This window comes from Haemaphysalis longicornis, unplaced genomic scaffold, assembly GCF_048455015.1.
Source record: "Haemaphysalis longicornis isolate Haplotype H1 unplaced genomic scaffold, Haemaphysalis longicornis Haplotype H1 scaffold_9, whole genome shotgun sequence".
NCBI classification, from domain to species: domain Eukaryota; kingdom Metazoa; phylum Arthropoda; class Arachnida; order Ixodida; family Ixodidae; genus Haemaphysalis; species Haemaphysalis longicornis.
Window position 1 is genome coordinate 116,570,343 of NW_027526460.1, and position 21,201 is coordinate 116,591,543.

Sequence of the window (21,201 nt, forward strand, 5' to 3'; positions counted from 1 at the left end):
TTCGGAACTCCTCGAAGCGCTGGCACTGGTAATATGGGTCCCCGTTATTTAGCGCAAAGGAAACTGCAGGTACATTTGAAGCAAAGTATATTGTAGAAGAGTTTGGTGGTGGCACTGTTGGTACATACTTTGAAGAATGGTGGAACGCAGCCCTGAAGACGCGTACACGAGGAGAGAGCAGAACAAGACACACGCCATGACTAGCAACGGTTTAACGAATTACACTGAAGAAAATAACAACGTCAATGCATGCGCATTAAAAGCTAAAGTAAAAAAAATCGCGCCAATCCACCCCGTGAATGTGGTTGGAAAGCAAAGTTGTAAACGATTACCCATGCGACGTCACTTAAATTCACTCACATCGCTCTACAAATAGTAAAACCAGAGAGAAGTGAAATGCACTTAACCACACCATTTATTACTTCAAAGAGATATTCTTGGTAAGGTTAAATCAATGCATGATGCATGAACGGTGTTTGGTTGAGTTGTATTGGTGTAGCACAAGAGTGGAAACTTTTTCTATAAAATTAAAGTAAGCTCCAAACCGGTGTTAGACTATCTGACTTCTCCGTCTCTGCGCCGCGGCCGGCGGCGACGAGATTTGCGGCAGAGAAGCTCCTCCTTCTCTGCCGGAAGAAATACTTCTGTTCAGATTTCTGAACGGCCCAGAGTGCACCCCTGGGGAATGATTCCTTCTTCTGTGGGGCCCATATGCAGTCCGCGCGGCCTGTGTTCTGTCCACCCGCTGAAGCTGGGTAGGTGGAGATGGCCTGGACAGCAGCATCTCCCATTGCTCTAGTTGGGTGTTTGACGGAAAAAGAGGAGGGTGCTCAGGGCTAAAGTCGCACACCCCGATTACCGGGCGGAGTGCTCCTACTTCTGAGCAAAATTTACATTCAGCGTCGTAGCGATTCGGATGCATTAAGTGAAGACGCGTAGGCTGTGGGAAGGAGCTCGGATTATATGACCCGTAGGGTAGTTTGTTCTTCTCTCGAAAGGTCAGGGTAAGGGGAAGGTACGGTCTGTCTAAGAAGGCGATAATGCTGGGTCATCTCCCTGAACGTGACAAGCGGGTGACTGTCCTCGTGCAGCTCCATAGCACGGGAGGTAAAAGCGCAGGCTTGTTGGGTAGGCGTATTTGTTGCCCTTCAGTGAAGCGTGAGGGGGTGTCCAGATGAGCTGAATGGAACCGTTCGGGGAGTAGTTTTTTAGCACGCGCAGTGCAGGTCAGGACACCCAACCCTACTGGTAATTCCAGTAGGCTTGCTGGGAATCGGTGACTACCCTCCGAACCTCTGGTTGAGCGAGAGCCAAGGTGATGGCTGCCTCTTCTGCTGCCGTCATTTCTTGGGTCCTAAGCGAGGTACACGCAAGGAGGTTGGTTCTGGAGGTAGCCACGATGATGGCGTATTGCTGCCGTCGATGTTTGGATGCGTCTGTGTAGATAACTGCATGGTTCCCACCGAGGGTGGTGTTTAGCGCTTGAGCCCGTGCTTTTCGGTGACCCTCGTCATGTCAGGGGTTCATATTTCTAAGCAAAGGGAGCATGTTTAGTTTTAGTCGCCAAGAGTCTGGGAGTACGTCAAGCAGAGTGACATTCTGGGCTGCCCAGCCAATCCAGTGAAGCATGCGGTTACCCACCGAAGTTCTGAGTCGGATCTTGTTAGAAAGATGACCTCAGCTCTTCCACCGTGTTGTGGAGCCCTGTGCTAAGCAGCCTCTGTGTGGACGCACTCATGAGAAGACCAATGGCCTGCTCGACCGCCTTTCTAATCATTATATAAGGCATCTCTATGTCTTCCTTGTCGAGAAGAAGACAGGTGGTTGACGTAAGAGACTCTCGAGAGGACAAAAGCTTCAATTAATCGAAAGGCGCCGGAATCCTTTAGGCCTCGCTTCTTGGTCGCAAGTCGCCTGATCATGTGTATGATTTGATTAATGCTGTTTTTGTGGCTCTGCAAGGAGACGTCACTCTTGGAGTTTGCCTTGAGATATAGGCCCAGGATCTTGATGCTGGGGCTTGGAGTAATGGCCTGGCCATCAAGGAGTATTTGAATGTATTCCTGGATTTGGCCTGAGGGCGGACGACAAGAAGCTGTGATTTTTTACGTGAACACTGGAGGCCACAGGCTTTAGCACGTTGGCGTATATACTAGAAGTGAGATGCCATGCATTTGTGTGAGCATCCTTTAATTTTTGTAAATCTTAGCACATGAGCAAGGTGCGCACAGGGCAGCTAGAAGGGCGTGAGTGGTCGCGTGACGCTTTCACGTGGCATTCAGCGAGAACGCAGCGGCTAAACCCGTAGATGTGCTTGTTGAGTACACCACCTGTCTTCCCCGTCTTCGCGTTTTTCTTCTACAAGTCGGCGGAGCATCCATTTTTACGTACTGTAATTCAAGAGCGCATGAGTTACCATTTGCCGTTTCTCCTTGTTTCTACGGGTGAGGTGAACCAAAAGCCGCCATGGGGTTTTCTAAAAGAAGTTGTAGATACTTTTCATTTCCTTACTGCGCGGTTTTCTCTGGAGTACCTGTTTAGTCTTTCAAGGACGGCTATGACGAACACTTTAATTCATAATCTATTCCCCGTGCCTCTTTATCGCCAGCCATACTTGCGGGACCATACGAATAATGTTTTAGACCGTGTCAAGCGTATGTGCGTGCCGCCAAATGCCAAAACGTTTTTCTTTAAGCTTCATTCGCAAACGCTTCCAGTTAAAACATGGCTGCGAGACAAAGGAACGTCGATCCCTTGGTCAGACAATTGCCGCTTGTGCAACCAACCAGAAACTATTGACCACTGTTTTGCGCTGTGCCGTGACGCGGTGTATTTCTGGGACGTTTTGCAACGGACACTAAAAAAGGACATTGATATCACCCCATACACCATTCGCTTCTTGCCATTTGAGGACGTTAATCGGGTGCCGTATGACGTTTTTGTGCTCCTAGGTTTGTTTAGCTTGTGGAAGTGCCGCATGACTGATCGGCATGCTGAACCACCTAGGCCGAGCCGACCTAGGTCATTTTTCGGGAACAGGCGGCGTTGATACGGAGCGTTTACGTTGCGCAGAGTGATCCACCAGAGTGGCTGCATCTTTTGGATGCGTGCGTTTGCTTGCCTGAGTTTTGAATTGGTGCCGACCTTTGTTAGACTGACGTGCTTACCCTTTGCTGTCTGTTAGTGTTTATATTGTGTGTCAATTGTCTTGGCTGACTTCTCTCTAAAATTTCCATGTATTAAAGAAAAAAAAAAGTGGGCTCGTAGCTAAATCTGTAAGACAACGGGCTCTCGCTCTGTTAGTCGATTAGTTCCAGGTTCGATTCCCGGCGGTGCCAGTAAATTCTTTTATTTGTTCACTGGAGTTTTCTGGTGACACCAACGGTCGCGAAAGAACCCTTGGGGGGTAGAGGTAAAAAGCTTTGCTTTAAAAGGCATGCTTACCGCGCATTCCCTTATCGGCTCTTTGCCAAAGATTGGGTAATGAAGCGGAATATTTAAATGGATGGTGAAAATTGAGTGGTTAAGAGGTGCCCTACATACTGCACTGATATGCTGTCTTCTTCAGTGCGGGTATTTTTCAAGTACGGCAGGCGGCACGATATCTGGCCAATAATCACTGCCTGCATACGTTTTGTCCTTTCTTTCATTCCCACTCTTCTGCTGTACAGGTGTTTTACAATGTGGTCCGAATGGTCAAATATTTCCAGTATTTTAGCGATTGTGAGGTCGGCTCGGCCGCTTCTCTGTAGGGGCCTTCCAGTGATTCTACGTGACTGTTTTCTGAGATGACGTGCTGGCCTATTTTTAGGGTGTTTTTAGTTGGCCGCACGGCGTCGCTTGCACCGGTCAGAAAGCCACCAAAAATTCGAAAAGGGGTTTTAAAATTTGTAAAATTAGACACCATACACTCCGGTTTATTTCTTATTGGGATACATTTTGGTTTCTTTCTGGAAATATTCCAGGCCTTCCTTCGTTTTTGAGCCACTGGCATTATTCTTTCGGTCGCCTTTTTAGGTAGCTGACGGAATGTTGACGCCAGCCTCATTTTCTGTCATCAGAGAGGCGATTTGGTGGTGGTGTATGTTGCGACAACGGCTTGGGCTAGTGTATGCTGAACATAAGAGTACACACGGGGCGTAGAAAGAACACTAATGCGCAGGCGTGGCGAATGATGAAATCGCATCCTTTTTGTATGGGCCGTAGTATTATTGTCCTTCTTTCCCCAATCTTCCGCTGCTCTGTACTCACGGTACCCTTCGTATCTGGTTGCCCCAGTTGCAGTTTCCTGTTAGCACCAATGACGTACTTCAGCGGAAGCATGATGAGCATGGTTTATAGCGCACGGATTGCAAGCTACGACAAATCGAAAAATCAGCCTAAAAATGCTGTCGCGTTAAAAAAAAGAGAACTCCTTCTTGTAATCTTCTAGCCATTTTCAAATATTTTGAACTAAAATGGCAACCCATCATGGCCTAACGTCACTTGTGTTGTTCAGTAATCCAACCCAACATTTGATGGTAGAATTTGTACATTTTTGCTACTGATAAGCTGCGGTTTCCCTGGCCTTTTCATTTCGTATTTATTTTCATTTATCGTTACCTGGTTCATTTAGTAATATTTCACAGAACTGGGTTGCTATGGGGTATTTACTGTTACCAATAACGGCTCGTTGGTTCGCGTATTCCTGGGCTATCTCGTTACCAAGAACACCAGCGTGCTCTTTGGTGTGAGCAAAAATTACTTCGTGGGTATCTTTGACTTTGTAAATTCGCTCTTGATTTGTTGGACGAAGATATTTGTGTAGATTTTTTAGGATCTGTAATTTGAAAAACTGTTCGATATAACTATGTTACCTAGAACGCGTGAGGTAGAGAAAAGCGTACAGAAAATCTGTGCTTCATAAAATCGAAGCGCCATCGGCGAAGCCTGCGCCGGGAAAGAAAAGAAAAAGATCAGCGTAGAATTCTGAGAAAGGAGTACTGACCGTAGAATGTTCTAGACCCGTCTATACGCGGCCGCATGGGCGCAACACTTCACTCCGCGTTTCTATGTCTGGCGGTGCACTTTTTTGTAGTCCCTAGCTCTGTAAACCGAGGAAGTACGCTCCAGCCGAACAGGCTGGGGAAGCTGGAAATCCCGCTTCCTGCAACCGCCGTCGGGAGGAGCTGGACATGGAAGAAGCTACGGCAGTGGCCCTACAAAAGCAACAAAAAATTTAAACAGAAAGTTCACCAAAGGCTCATGAAGCGGTCGAACTAGGCTTTCGCGGTCACGTTTTTAAAGAGTTCGAAGCAACCGCAGTACTTTCTCTTTTCGTCGGTATCTGCTGTTTCGTTTTTTTCTTTTTTGTGGTATTAAGCCCTTGATATGCCCTATCTGCGGAAACGTTCGTTGCAAATTTTGTAATTAGCAGCTCTAACTACTATTCAAGGCTTCGTAGATCCTTTGAAAACGCAGTTACAAGTGCAAGGCCACAACGTACTAACCAGACTCATCTTTATACAGACAGACGAAGGGACGCGCTCAGTGCGGGTATTCCTATCGGATCCACAATTGTTAGGCGTGGAGTTCTAATCAGAGCTTATTTTACCACTTTTTTTACTTGTATATCATTTGTGCCGCGGGCTATTTTTCAAATTATCGGGCAGTAACCTTGACGCCACACCTGCATATTCGCATATTGTGGTTATCCATTCTTCCGCGATAACGGGGCTGAAAACACGGGCAACAACTACACCTTATGCGGTAAATGGTGCCACAAATGCTATTGCCGCCAACTCTTGACGCTGCACTTTTGTGGCGTTTTGTTTTCAAACGAGGCTTCCTATCCCTCACTTATAAGGGCTTTTGTTGCGCAAAACGCACTGCAGAAAAGCCAACGTTAGACAAATGGGTTTCCAAAACAATTATGATGATGATGACGACGATGATGATGATGATAAGTGAAGATACAACAAGCGCCTCAAAAAAAGCGCTTCGTGTGGCCGGAATTGAACCAGGGCCGCTCGCGTTTGTACTAAATTTTGGACTGTTACTTTGACTCAGGCGGTGTGATTAAGTTCCACATTTTAACCATCTTTTGCGGAAGTAAGAGGTTTTGATTTTGTACTAAAACGTTGAACTTGTTCGCGCAGGTCAAGTGAGTTTGCGCCACTATTTATGAACCCCTATAAATGATACAGAACTGTGCACGACGTCTATCCGATTGGGCCATTCCGACTTTTTTTTTGTGTGAGGAACCCGAAACTATAGACCACGTCTTCAGAGACTGCTGGGATGCCGTATTTTTTAGGGGGAAGTCCTTCAGCGAACCCCGAAAAAAGACTTGCCTTTGACACCGAATGGAACCCGTTCCATTCCTGTGGACAAACATGACAGTGTTCCGTATGATGTGATAATGCTCTTGGGCCTACACGCCCTCTGGCCGAGTCGTATGGCGGTGTGCCCATCTGATACTGACGGGAAGACGACAGCAAGTACATCGCTCAGAATTTCTGTATGCTGAAGGAAGTAGTTAATATGCAGTGCCCGGAGCTTACGTGGTTACCCATTTTGGAGAAATTGTGTACTTTCGATGTTTATGATAGTTTTCGCCCACCGAAGTTCGGTAGGCGGGTTTTAAACCGACACTGATGTGACTGTTTGTTGAAAATGCAATAGAAAAAATAAAAAAAAAACATTGTGCGATCCGGTATGGTCAAAGCAGTCTAAATTTTGGACTGTTACTTTGACTCAGGTGGTGTGATTAGGTTCCACATTTTAACCATCTTTTGCGGAAGTAAGAGGTTTTGATTTTGTACTAAAACGTTGAACTTGTTCGCGCAGGTCAAGTGAGTTTGCGCCACTATTTATGAACCCCTATAAATGATACAGAACTGTGCACGACGTCTATCCGATTGGGCCATTCCGACTTTTTTTTTGTGTGAGGAACCCGAAACTATAGACCACGTCTTCAGAGACTGCTGGGATGCCGTATTTTTTAGGGGGAAGTCCTTCAGCGAACCCCGAAAAAAGACTTGCCTTTGACACCGAATGGAACCCGTTCCATTCCTGTGGACAAACATGACAGTGTTCCGTATGATGTGATAATGCTCTTGGGCCTACACGCCCTCTGGCCGAGTCATATGGCGGTGCGCCCATCTGATACTGACGGGAAGACTGACAGCAAGTACATCGCTCAGAATTTCTGTATGCTGAAGGAAGTAGTTAATATGCAGTGCCCGGAGCTTACGTGGTTACCCATTTTGGAGAAATTGTGTACTTTCGATGTTTATGATAGTTTTCGCCCACCGAAGTTCGGTAGGCGGGTTTTAAACCGACACTGATGTGACTGTTTGTTGAAAATGCAATAGAAAAAATAAAAAAAAAACATTGTGCGATCCGGTATGGTCAAAGCAGTCTAAATTTTGGACTGTTACTTTGACTCAGGTGGTGTGATTAGGTTCCACATTTTAACCATCTTTTGCGGAAGTAAGAGGTTTTGATTTTGTACTAAAACGTTGAACTTGTTCGCGCAGGTCAAGTGAGTTTGCGCCACTATTTATGAACCCCTATAAATGATACAGAACTGTGCACGACGTCTATCCGATTGGGCCATTCCGACTTTTTTTTTGTGTGAGGAACCCGAAACTATAGACCACGTCTTCAGAGACTGCTGGGATGCCGTATTTTTTAGGGGGAAGTCCTTCAGCGAACCCCGAAAAAAGACTTGCCTTTGACACCGAATGGAACCCGTTCCATTCCTGTGGACAAACATGACAGTGTTCCGTATGATGTGATAATGCTCTTGGGCCTACACGCCCTCTGGCCGAGTCATATGGCGGTGCGCCCATCTGATACTGACGGGAAGACTGACAGCAAGTACATCGCTCAGAATTTCTGTATGCTGAAGGAAGTAGTTAATATGCAGTGCCCGGAGCTTACGTGGTTACCCATTTTGGAGAAATTGTGTACTTTCGATGTTTATGATAGTTTTCGCCCACCGAAGTTCGGTAGGCGGGTTTTAAACCGACACTGATGTGACTGTTTGTTGAAAATGCAATAGAAAAAATAAAAAAAAAACATTGTGCGATCCGGTATGGTCAAAGCAGTCTAAATTTTGGACTGTTACTTTGACTCAGGTGGTGTGATTAGGTTCCACATTTTAACCATCTTTTGCGGAAGTAAGAGGTTTTGATTTTGTACTAAAACGTTGAACTTGTTCGCGCAGGTCAAGTGAGTTTGCGCCACTATTTATGAACCCCTATAAATGATACAGAACTGTGCACGACGTCTATCCGATTGGGCCATTCCGACTTTTTTTTTGTGTGAGGAACCCGAAACTATAGACCACGTCTTCAGAGACTGCTGGGATGCCGTATTTTTTAGGGGGAAGTCCTTCAGCGAACCCCGAAAAAAGACTTGCCTTTGACACCGAATGGAACCCGTTCCATTCCTGTGGACAAACATGACAGTGTTCCGTATGATGTGATAATGCTCTTGGGCCTACACGCCCTCTGGCCGAGTCATATGGCGGTGCGCCCATCTGATACTGACGGGAAGACTGACAGCAAGTACATCGCTCAGAATTTCTGTATGCTGAAGGAAGTAGTTAATATGCAGTGCCCGGAGCTTACGTGGTTACCCATTTTGGAGAAATTGTGTACTTTCGATGTTTATGATAGTTTTCGCCCACCGAAGTTCGGTAGGCGGGTTTTAAACCGACACTGATGTGACTGTTTGTTGAAAATGCAATAGAAAAAATAAAAAAAAAAACATTGTGCGATCCGGTATGGTCAAAGCAGTCTAAATTTTGGACTGTTACTTTGACTCAGGCGGTGTGATTAAGTTCCACATTTTAACCATCTTTTGCGGAAGTAAGAGGTTTTGATTTTGTACTAAAACGTTGAACTTGTTCGCGCAGGTCAAGTGAGTTTGCGCCACTATTTATGAACCCCTATAAATGATACAGAACTGTGCACGACGTCTATCCGATTGGGCCATTCCGACTTTTTTTTTGTGTGAGGAACCCGAAACTATAGACCACGTCTTCAGAGACTGCTGGGATGCCGTATTTTTTAGGGGGAAGTCCTTCAGCGAACCCCGAAAAAAGACTTGCCTTTGACACCGAATGGAACCCGTTCCATTCCTGTGGACAAACATGACAGTGTTCCGTATGATGTGATAATGCTCTTGGGCCTACACGCCCTCTGGCCGAGTCATATGGCGGTGCGCCCATCTGATACTGACGGGAAGACTGACAGCAAGTACATCGCTCAGAATTTCTGTATGCTGAAGGAAGTAGTTAATATGCAGTGCCCGGAGCTTACGTGGTTACCCATTTTGGAGAAATTGTGTACTTTCGATGTTTATGATAGTTTTCGCCCACCGAAGTTCGGTAGGCGGGTTTTAAACCGACACTGATGTGACTGTTTGTTGAAAATGCAATAGAAAAAATAAAAAAAAAAACATTGTGCGATCCGGTATGGTCAAAGCAGTCTAAATTTTGGACTGTTACTTTGACTCAGGTGGTGTGATTAGGTTCCACATTTTAACCATCTTTTGCGGAAGTAAGAGGTTTTGATTTTGTACTAAAACGTTGAACTTGTTTGCGCAGGTCAAGTGAGTTTGCGCCACTATTTATGAACCCCTATAAATGATACAGAACTGTGCACGACGTCTATCCGATTGGGCCATTCCGACTTTTTTTTTGTGTGAGGAACCCGAAACTATAGACCACGTCTTCAGAGACTGCTGGGATGCCGTATTTTTTAGGGGGAAGTCCTTCAGCGAACCCCGAAAAAAGACTTGCCTTTGACACCGAATGGAACCCGTTCCATTCCTGTGGACAAACATGACAGTGTTCCGTATGATGTGATAATGCTCTTGGGCCTACACGCCCTCTGGCCGAGTCATATGGCGGTGCGCCCATCTGATACTGACGGGAAGACTGACAGCAAGTACATCGCTCAGAATTTCTGTATGCTGAAGGAAGTAGTTAATATGCAGTGCCCGGAGCTTACGTGGTTACCCATTTTGGAGAAATTGTGTACTTTCGATGTTTATGATAGTTTTCGCCCACCGAAGTTCGGTAGGCGGGTTTTAAACCGACACTGATGTGACTGTTTGTTGAAAATGCAATAGAAAAAATAAAAAAAAAACATTGTGCGATCCGGTATGGTCAAAGCAGTCTAAATTTTGGACTGTTACTTTGACTCAGGCGGTGTGATTAAGTTCCACATTTTAACCATCTTTTGCGGAAGTAAGAGGTTTTGATTTTGTACTAAAACGTTGAACTTGTTCGCGCAGGTCAAGTGAGTTTGCGCCACTATTTATGAACCCCTATAAATGATACAGAACTGTGCACGACGTCTATCCGATTGGGCCATTCCGACTTTTTTTTTGTGTGAGGAACCCGAAACTATAGACCACGTCTTCAGAGACTGCTGGGATGCCGTATTTTTTAGGGGGAAGTCCTTCAGCGAACCCCGAAAAAAGACTTGCCTTTGACACCGAATGGAACCCGTTCCATTCCTGTGGACAAACATGACAGTGTTCCGTATGATGTGATAATGCTCTTGGGCCTACACGCCCTCTGGCCGAGTCATATGGCGGTGCGCCCATCTGATACTGACGGGAAGACTGACAGCAAGTACATCGCTCAGAATTTCTGTATGCTGAAGGAAGTAGTTAATATGCAGTGCCCGGAGCTTACGTGGTTACCCATTTTGGAGAAATTGTGTACTTTCGATGTTTATGATAGTTTTCGCCCACCGAAGTTCGGTAGGCGGGTTTTAAACCGACACTGATGTGACTGTTTGTTGAAAATGCAATAGAAAAAATAAAAAAAAAAAACATTGTGCGATCCGGTATGGTCAAAGCAGTCTAAATTTTGGACTGTTACTTTGACTCAGGCGGTGTGATTAAGTTCCACATTTTAACCATCTTTTGCGGAAGTAAGAGGTTTTGATTTTGTACTAAAACGTTGAACTTGTTCGCGCAGGTCAAGTGAGTTTGCGCCACTATTTATGAACCCCTATAAATGATACAGAACTGTGCACGACGTCTATCCGATTGGGCCATTCCGACTTTTTTTTTGTGTGAGGAACCCGAAACTATAGACCACGTCTTCAGAGACTGCTGGGATGCCGTATTTTTTAGGGGGAAGTCCTTCAGCGAACCCCGAAAAAAGACTTGCCTTTGACACCGAATGGAACCCGTTCCATTCCTGTGGACAAACATGACAGTGTTCCGTATGATCTGATAATGCTCTTGGGCCTACACGCCCTCTGGCCGAGTCATATGGCGGTGCGCCCATCTGATACTGACGGGAAGACTGACAGCAAGTACATCGCTCAGAATTTCTGTATGCTGAAGGAAGTAGTTAATATGCAGTGCCCGGAGCTTACGTGGTTACCCATTTTGGAGAAATTGTGTACTTTCGATGTTTATGATAGTTTTCGCCCACCGAAGTTCGGTAGGCGGGTTTTAAACCGACACTGATGTGACTGTTTGTTGAAAATGCAATAGAAAAAATAAAAAAAAAAACATTGTGCGATCCGGTATGGTCAAAGCAGTCTAAATTTTGGACTGTTACTTTGACTCAGGCGGTGTGATTAAGTTCCACATTTTAACCATCTTTTGCGGAAGTAAGAGGTTTTGATTTTGTACTAAAACGTTGAACTTGTTCGCGCAGGTCAAGTGAGTTTGCGCCACTATTTATGAACCCCTATAAATGATACAGAACTGTGCACGACGTCTATCCGATTGGGCCATTCCGACTTTTTTTTTGTGTGAGGAACCCGAAACTATAGACCACGTCTTCAGAGACTGCTGGGATGCCGTATTTTTTAGGGGGAAGTCCTTCAGCGAACCCCGAAAAAAGACTTGCCTTTGACACCGAATGGAACCCGTTCCATTCCTGTGGACAAACATGACAGTGTTCCGTATGATGTGATAATGCTCTTGGGCCTACACGCCCTCTGGCCGAGTCATATGGCGGTGCGCCCATCTGATACTGACGGGAAGACTGACAGCAAGTACATCGCTCAGAATTTCTGTATGCTGAAGGAAGTAGTTAATATGCAGTGCCCGGAGCTTACGTGGTTACCCATTTTGGAGAAATTGTGTACTTTCGATGTTTATGATAGTTTTCGCCCACCGAAGTTCGGTAGGCGGGTTTTAAACCGACACTGATGTGACTGTTTGTTGAAAATGCAATAGAAAAAATAAAAAAAAAAACATTGTGCGATCCGGTATGGTCAAAGCAGTCTAAATTTTGGACTGTTACTTTGACTCAGGCGGTGTGATTAAGTTCCACATTTTAACCATCTTTTGCGGAAGTAAGAGGTTTTGATTTTGTACTAAAACGTTGAACTTGTTCGCGCAGGTCAAGTGAGTTTGCGCCACTATTTATGAACCCCTATAAATGATACAGAACTGTGCACGACGTCTATCCGATTGGGCCATTCCGACTTTTTTTTTGTGTGAGGAACCCGAAACTATAGACCACGTCTTCAGAGACTGCTGGGATGCCGTATTTTTTAGGGGGAAGTCCTTCAGCGAACCCCGAAAAAAGACTTGCCTTTGACACCGAATGGAACCCGTTCCATTCCTGTGGACAAACATGACAGTGTTCCGTATGATGTGATAATGCTCTTGGGCCTACACGCCCTCTGGCCGAGTCATATGGCGGTGCGCCCATCTGATACTGACGGGAAGACTGACAGCAAGTACATCGCTCAGAATTTCTGTATGCTGAAGGAAGTAGTTAATATGCAGTGCCCGGAGCTTACGTGGTTACCCATTTTGGAGAAATTGTGTACTTTCGATGTTTATGATAGTTTTCGCCCACCGAAGTTCGGTAGGCGGGTTTTAAACCGACACTGATGTGACTGTTTGTTGAAAATGCAATAGAAAAAATAAAAAAAAAAAACATTGTGCGATCCGGTATGGTCAAAGCAGTCTAAATTTTGGACTGTTACTTTGACTCAGGTGGTGTGATTAGGTTCCACATTTTAACCATCTTTTGCGGAAGTAAGAGGTTTTGATTTTGTACTAAAACGTTGAACTTGTTCGCGCAGGTCAAGTGAGTTTGCGCCACTATTTATGAACCCCTATAAATGATACAGAACTGTGCACGACGTCTATCCGATTGGGCCATTCCGACTTTTTTTTTGTGTGAGGAACCCGAAACTATAGACCACGTCTTCAGTGACTGCTGGGATGCCGTATTTTTTAGGGGGAAGTCCTTCAGCGAACCCCGAAAAAAGACTTGCCTTTGACACCGAATGGAACCCGTTCCATTCCTGTGGACAAACATGACAGTGTTCCGTATGATGTGATAATGCTCTTGGGCCTACACGCCCTCTGGCCGAGTCATATGGCGGTGCGCCCATCTGATACTGACGGGAAGACTGACAGCAAGTACATCGCTCAGAATTTCTGTATGCTGAAGGAAGTAGTTAATATGCAGTGCCCGGAGCTTACGTGGTTACCCATTTTGGAGAAATTGTGTACTTTCGATGTTTATGATAGTTTTCGCCCACCGAAGTTCGGTAGGCGGGTTTTAAACCGACACTGATGTGACTGTTTGTTGAAAATGCAATAGAAAAAATAAAAAAAAAAACATTGTGCGATCCGGTATGGTCAAAGCAGTCTAAATTTTGGACTGTTACTTTGACTCAGGTGGTGTGATTAGGTTCCACATTTTAACCATCTTTTGCGGAAGTAAGAGGTTTTGATTTTGTACTAAAACGTTGAACTTGTTCGCGCAGGTCAAGTGAGTTTGCGCCACTATTTATGAACCCCCTAAATGATACAGAACTGTGCACGATCAAATTGCATGTGAGAGTGCTGCGCCATCTTATGGCCGTTCCGCTTTTCTTCTGGTGCTATCTTTTATGATCACTGTTCTTTACAAAAATAGGGTTATTCTTCTTAAAAAATCGTTATATCAGATGTGGTAACTAAGTAATTCCTTTTCTTACTTGAGCTAAGCGTTGATGATGATGATGATGATGATGATGGTTCGATTATTATGGCGCAAGGCCAGCCGGGGCAAAGAGCGCCAAACAGTGGTTATGTATGACGGGTGAAGACAAAGTAAAATCTCACAACAAAAACAGAAATAGACAGACACAAATACCGAGACAAATTATGCTTTCTTGCTTGGAGACAGGACTCTTATATTTTACTTAAAGCTTGTTTAGAGTCTTAGATTTTGTTATGTACTTTTTTTTGCAGGACATTGATAATAGGCTCCTTCATGCTTACTGCGGTTTATTTTGTGAGCGTTGGAATGTCGCTAGCCCTAGTTATCTGGTTCCGTGGGTGTGATCCTGAGCTTACTGGGTCTATCCAAAGCTACGATCAAGTGAGTAATCCTTTTATTCGGAGATTTCAAAATCGGGCTACAGATTTTGAAAAATACAAATGACCAAAAGGCATTAAAGGTTGTTCCCACTCGGGCTTCGTATACAACGTATTCGAGGGACCCTAAATAGTAAATAAATTTGGCCAATATTATCTTATTAGAGCTTCCTGAACACAAATATAGCTCTTAAAGCTGCAGCAATAGCTTAAAATCGCAGCCAATGGCAAAAAGATCAAACAGGTTCTCAACCCACCATTCAGTTTTGCGAAGTACAATTTGTGGTGTTACAAACTCCAAGACAGCTCTAAAAATCGCCATAGCCCTCGACCTAGCCACACATAAAGAATACAGCACTGTCATCAAGGACCCTCAAACAGCTTGCCGTAATTATCTCACCGGACACCCGGGGGTATGGGCGTCTGGCCACGCGGGCCTGCGGGGCAACGAAGCAACCTATGCCGCGGTCCCCGAGATCAGGTTCACCGCCCAGTTTAACCCCGACCCACGACACATTGCCTTTTCTCTCATCCCGACCCACTGCTTTTCTCAGCTACACAGATATCCTTGCCCACTACCGATTATCCTTCGGAAGATTCTCACCAACACATCCACAACTGCAATCTGAAGCTGCCACTGCCGAAAAGGCAGACCAACACACGTGTAGACCAAAGCGTAGTGTGGGTCCCACACCAAGAATATCTCGCAGCAAGATTTTTAGAAAAGTTGCAAATCCAGGCAGCGCGTTTTTTTACTAACAATTATGACCGGTTTGCCAGCACCTCGACGATTATAGCTACCCTGAGCTGGCAACCACTAGAGTGCAGACGACAAAAATTGTTGAATGACCCGCCGCTGTGGCTCAGTGGCTAAGGCGTTGCGCTGCTGAGCACGAGGTCGCGGGTTCGATTCCCGGCCGCGGCGGTCGCTTTTCTGATGGAGGCGAAAAGCAAAAACGCCCGTGTGTACGAGATTTCGGCGCACGATAAAGATCCCCAGGTGGTCAAAATTAATCCGGAGCCCTCCACTACGGCGCGCCTCATCGCCTGCGTTGCGTCGGCGTGTTAAACCCCACAATCAATCAATCAAAAATTGTTGAATGTTTTTCACTGCATTCACAACAATAAAATCAGTATTGACACAAAACAGCACCTCCTCGAGCCAAACTATATCAATGCGTCATGATAATTCCAGAAAACTGTACAGTAATCCCAAAGAATAAACATTTTTCCTATTTATTTTTTCCCAGACCAATGCGGGATTGTAATTTTTTGCCAGAGGAATTGGTTAGCATACAAAAGAACGATCTCTTTTTCTCCCGTTTATGATAAAGGTGGTGTCCATTTTTTGAACTAACACAAATTAGTGCTCTTGAAAAAAGTGTAGATGCATGTATGAATGTATTTTTCTCCTCGGGTCTGTACATGTTTCATGTACCCCATACAAAAATGTCTTCAAGGCGATGTAGGTATCTTGTAAATAAAAAAAATAAATAACACATAGCTAGGCGCCGGTGGGCGGCGCTGCGCGCGCTGCGCATGTGCAGTACTCTCTCTCTCTTCGCGCTCTCCTCTCCTTTGGGCGCTCTGAATATAAAGCGGCATGCCGCGCTCCGGCGGTCTCAGTCGACGGTCATGTGCCCACCTCCCCTTCGCGTGAGAATCCCTGCTATAAGCGTAATCAATACGATGGAAAACGCCAATGGAACCCCCCATGACATGCGTTGCATCACACCAGGGTTCCCGCGAGGGGAGGTGTGCGTAATTTTGTCAGTATTGCGTTTTCTCTGAAGTTTGCGACAACACTGACATTGTTGTTGTGGAGACCAAACAGCATTTTTTAATGAACCGGACGTGCATTTTGTCTTGAAGGCCCCTTCGCAACGTCGCGTAGTCCCGTCGTTCACTTGCGCTGACGCACACGCACAGACAGTTCGGCACAGACAGTCCACCATGCCGTTCTGTGGCAGGTAATTTGCGACGGAATGAATGACCATTAAACATATAGTGCAGTACAGCGATATCTCGTAAACGTATTTACCGCTTGTGTCGCTTTATTAAGTTCTCGCCCAGACGAGGTAAGAAGGCATGCATATATACGCATAAACAAACTTTCAAATGTTTTTACCGCAGATCTTGCCGTTCTACGTGAAGAACAACCTTGTGGAGTTTGCAGGCTTTACGGGCCTTTTCCTAGCGGCAGTTGTTAGCGCCTCAACGAGGTAAGACATTTACCGTGCTTTACTTTCCACTTCACAAGGTTGTGTGGCGAGCCGCCTAGGTGGCTCAGTGGCCGAGGAGGCTGTGCAGGAGAGCCCAACGACGCGAGTGTGATACCGACCGCTGCGAGAAAACGGCCCTGTGTCCAGATTTCGGCGCACGTTAGAGATCTCCAGGTGGTCAACTGTATTCCGGAGAGCTCCACAACAAGCGCTGTCAAAGCGGAATTATAGCTTCGGCGCTTTAAACAGTCAAAAATAAACAAATAGCTCAATTATTGCTGTCTTAGTAGCTGCCATGTTTACCCTTGTTTCTTTTTCAGAAAAAGAAAGATGGCCCTTTTTTATCTCCGACACGAACTTATTTTTTCCATTACGTTAAGATTAATTTCTCAACGTTGGGGGGAGAACGGCCAGTGCAACTAGCATTACAGCTGGTATCATTGCAGTTTGTGTTGTCGCCGTAATAGTGTAGTAAACAAAGACGTGATGTTAACGCTTTCCTGCTACCCGATATCATCTGGGAACCAGTTCCTACACTGTCCTAAGACAGCGATTTTTGTTTTGCTTCACACGCACGCCTAACGGTGCCAATCTGTACAGATGCGTTCGCAAACAGTGGCCTGCAATGCGGCTGTGGGAATCTTCATTGATTTTTTTGTTCTTTGGGAAATGATAGTGCCCAAAGGTGCTTTTGGAGACCGTCGACTAATGGCAATTTCAATTTCTTTAGCACAATATCGTCGGTGATCAATTCCCAGGCTGCCGTTCTTTACGTGGATGTTCTGTCTCAGCACTGGAAAATCCCGGATTCGCGAATAGGCTGGGTGACACGTGGATTGGGTAAGTTCCTCAGCTATATTTACCGCTACGTATCTTTTTTGCAACGAAACCTTGCTTTTTTTAAAAAAAAACATACGCCAGTATTTCTCACGGATGTTTGTTGTACATAAGAATAAAAACAGCCATCGCACGCGTTTCCTAAAACAAGGCTGTTAAATAACTATACTGTTTTCGGTGAATTCGTGTGGTCCTATAACGCAATTTTTATGTTTTACCGTCTACAGCATTCGGAATCGGCGCCATTATGACAATGTACAGTTGTGTCTGCGGCTACATGGGATCCATTATTAGGGTTTGTCTACTTTTTCGCATTTCTTATTTCTCGACAGAGGTACCCCGTTTTTATATGAAAGTCCAAGAAAGGAAAATTTGGTTGTGTAGAAAACTGTTTTCTTGGTTTCCTACAATTTTCAGAGCGCATCAATATTACAAAGAAATAGAACGGTTTATTTTTCAAGCTGAAACAAAACTTCATATTAGTTTCTCGTTGGCGTTTATTCATTTGTAACTTGAAAAAAAGGGGAATTTTGAATGCAAGTTAGGGCATTCGTATATTCTGAGAAAAAATATTTTAGCAGTTACCAATATGCTTCTAAACTTGTTTACAATGTATTCCGCGCTAAGGCTGCTAAGATTAAGGGGTCCTCAAAAGTAATGAGCCTTGGCAAGTACCTTTGCTGGTTTTTACTACTATGGAATCAGGGAAAACAAGTTCGCAAAATCAATAGGTTTTATGACGAGTCCACATTGCGGATTCATTATAAAACTTCCTCCGACTGACCGGAAGTGGAAACATTCCTAGTGTGATTCACTCAAATTCAACCATATAAACGTTAAGTCTAGCTCTTTGGCCATGAACTTCATGAAAAAAAATTACTTTAAGGTAATACTCAAATCATTGACGCGTCATAATTTTTGGGGGTGTAGTGGGTCACTTCAAGGTGAAAAAATAAAGTATCTCTGTTTTTATCACTGTGACACAACTTTATTCATTATCTATTACATTTGTTCACCTGTAACATGAGTGACCTAAATGCATTTATGTGGTTAAAAGAACGCGAATAAATTTAGACCTTTCTAGGACATATCAAGAGTAGGCTTCAAACTCGACATCGAAAATAGTGGGAGTGAAGGTGGGGGCGGCGTCAAAACACCACACGACAAAACGGCAGCCGACAGTACAGCACCCAGATAACAGCACGGTGTCAAAAGCGGACGTGACAGAAGAGCACATAAAAAAACAGCACAGCGTCAAAACAGCACGACGACAGAAGGACACGTGTTTTGGAACGCCAAATGGGGCAATTGTTGAGATTTTAAAATTGATACAAAGATTATAGAAGGCGCACAATGCTCTCTACGAGTTTTGCTCTTCACTTTCCTATCTCAGAAAAAATGTTCCCGTTTATTACATTATGTAGTATGTTTCAAATGAAAGCACCGAAAGCCAGCGCCGAATTTGGGAAACTATCCGGAAACCGAGAGAAAAGGCACTTGTATAAACCACAAAATTCAGAAAAAAAGTATGACTTGGCTAGCATGAAACTCAAAATGGCTTTTGTTTCCAATTAAACATAAGGGTTTATAGAAACGATCACTTACACTAAACGTTTTGAAGTAGCCCTACAATTTTTAGGATAATAACGGAGTATAATCAATCAATCAATCAATCAATCAATCAATCAATCAATCAATCAATCAATCAATCAATCAATCAATCAATCAATGTTTATTATTGTGCCAAAATTGTGCCAAACAAAAACACAACAAAAGGAAACAGCGACGCAAGATGTGCACATCTCTCATTCACACGAGAAAATATTGCTTACGCTGAACAATTACACGCTGAATCCCTACCCACCCCTCCCCACCCCCCAGGCCTGGGAGCAGGCCATGCGGAGCTCCGAGGTTTCGGACCAGGTGCTAGTCGCCTCCCGAGGCCTCCAGGTCGCTGCGGCCCTGTGGGCAGCCGCCACCGCCCCATGAGGGGGAGCTCTTTAAATAAGTGTTATTTCTCTCTCTCTCTCTTACCCGCCGCGGTGGCTCAGTGGCTAAGAAGTTGCGCTGCTGGGCACGAGGTCGCGGGTTCGATTCCCGGCCGCGGCGGCCGCTTTTCTGATGGAGGCGAAAAGCAAAAATGCCCGTGTGTTCCAGATTTCGGCGCACGTTAAAGATCCCCAGGTGGTCAAAATTAATCCGGAGCCCTCCACTACGGCGCGCCTCATCGTCTGCGTTGCGTCGGCGCGTTAAACCCTACAATCAATCAATCAACAATTACACGCTTTAACAAGCACACCTACACCACACACACATACACACACACACACACACACACACACACACATATATATATATATATATATATATATATATATATATATCTGTATATATATATATATATATATATATATATATATATATATATATATATATATATATATATATATATATATATATATATATATATATATATATATATATATATATATATATATATATATACAGAAAGATAGGTCAGCAGTCTACAACGCCAAAGGTGGCATAGGGGTGTGGTTAGGCTCTTTTCTTTTTCACTACGGTTAATTAAGTAAACATTTTTTTAATTATACAGAAGAAAGAAAGAAAGAAAAACACGCGCCCAGAGTGGGGACCGATCCCACGCCTTTCCATTACATGTCGAATGCCTTACCAATTCGGCTATCTGGGCGACTGTGTTGTCAATCACTTTCTGGGCTATTTATATTTACTAGAAGTGTATCTGACGCTGGAGGGTGGTACCCAGCGCCACTCTGACTACACGGGGAGAAGGGGACCTTCTTTTCAACCCCCGGGGCGTGACTCGAACGTCTACAGCCTGTCATGAGTGGGTTACTGGCAGGAAGCCCTCTTATGCTACCTAGGCATCAAGGCTGCCAGAACCGAGACCCTCGCTAGGCTTTCGCAGAATAATATAGTAAGGAAATGAGGGGCTCGTCGAGGAAATACAGAAAGATGGCGTTGTAGACTGCTGACCTATCTTTCTGTGTTTCCTCAACGAGCCCCTCTTTTCCTTACTATATTATTCTGCGAAAGCCTAGCGAGGGTCTCGGTTCTGGCAGCCTTGATGCCTAGTGACCAAGTGACCAAGATGTTGCGCAAGTGACCAAGATGTTGCAGCGTGGCTTGAAAAAAAACGGAGAAGTTATTTCAAGCTATGCGCAGCGCGACATCTACAACGCACATGAAACTCAGATGTTGCCGGTTAAAACGCACGCTATGAAAGGCAACACATGCACTGGCGGGAACCATAGCAAAGTGCGCGTCACAGCTCTTCTGTGCACTAACACGGATGGCAGCGACCGCTGCGCGCCCTTCGTCATGGGAAAGTCGAAAAAGCCGCGTTGCTTTAGAAGCTATGTGCCCGTGCGCTACAGGCACAACGGTAAGAAAGAAAAACACGCGCCCAGAGTCCCCACTCTGGGCGCGTGTTTTTCTTTCTTTCTTTCTTCTGTATATTTAAAAAAAATGTTTACTTAATTAACTGTAGTGAAAAAGAAAAGTGTCTAACCACACCCCTATGCCTCCTTTGGCATTGTAGACTGCCGACCTATGTTTCTGTGTATATATATATATATATATATATATATATATATATATATATATATATATATATATATATATATATATATATATATATATATAACCTTGAAACCATCTTATTCGGTACTCTGAAAAAAGGAAGTCCTCTTCCTGAAACGCCTGTCAACTTCTTTTATTGTTTTACGTTTTTCTCGTGTTTCTCTGTCTC

At 44.6% G+C, this 21,201-nt stretch overlaps 1 protein-coding gene across 2 annotated transcripts in view; it reads left to right on the top strand.

Annotated features, from left to right (window-relative positions):
- LOC144153817 (sodium-coupled monocarboxylate transporter 2-like) overlaps positions 1-21,201 on the top strand; it is a 109,069-nt gene that overhangs the window by 65,224 nt on the left and 22,644 nt on the right. For both annotated transcript variants that reach the window (XM_077685548.1, XM_077685547.1), the window contains exons 7-10: positions 14,227-14,356; positions 16,486-16,574; positions 17,305-17,414; positions 17,639-17,706. In XM_077685548.1, coding sequence (XP_077541674.1) covers positions 14,227-14,356; positions 16,486-16,574; positions 17,305-17,414; positions 17,639-17,706 — 397 coding nt within the window. The remainder of the gene's footprint in view (positions 1-14,226; positions 14,357-16,485; positions 16,575-17,304; positions 17,415-17,638; positions 17,707-21,201) is intronic.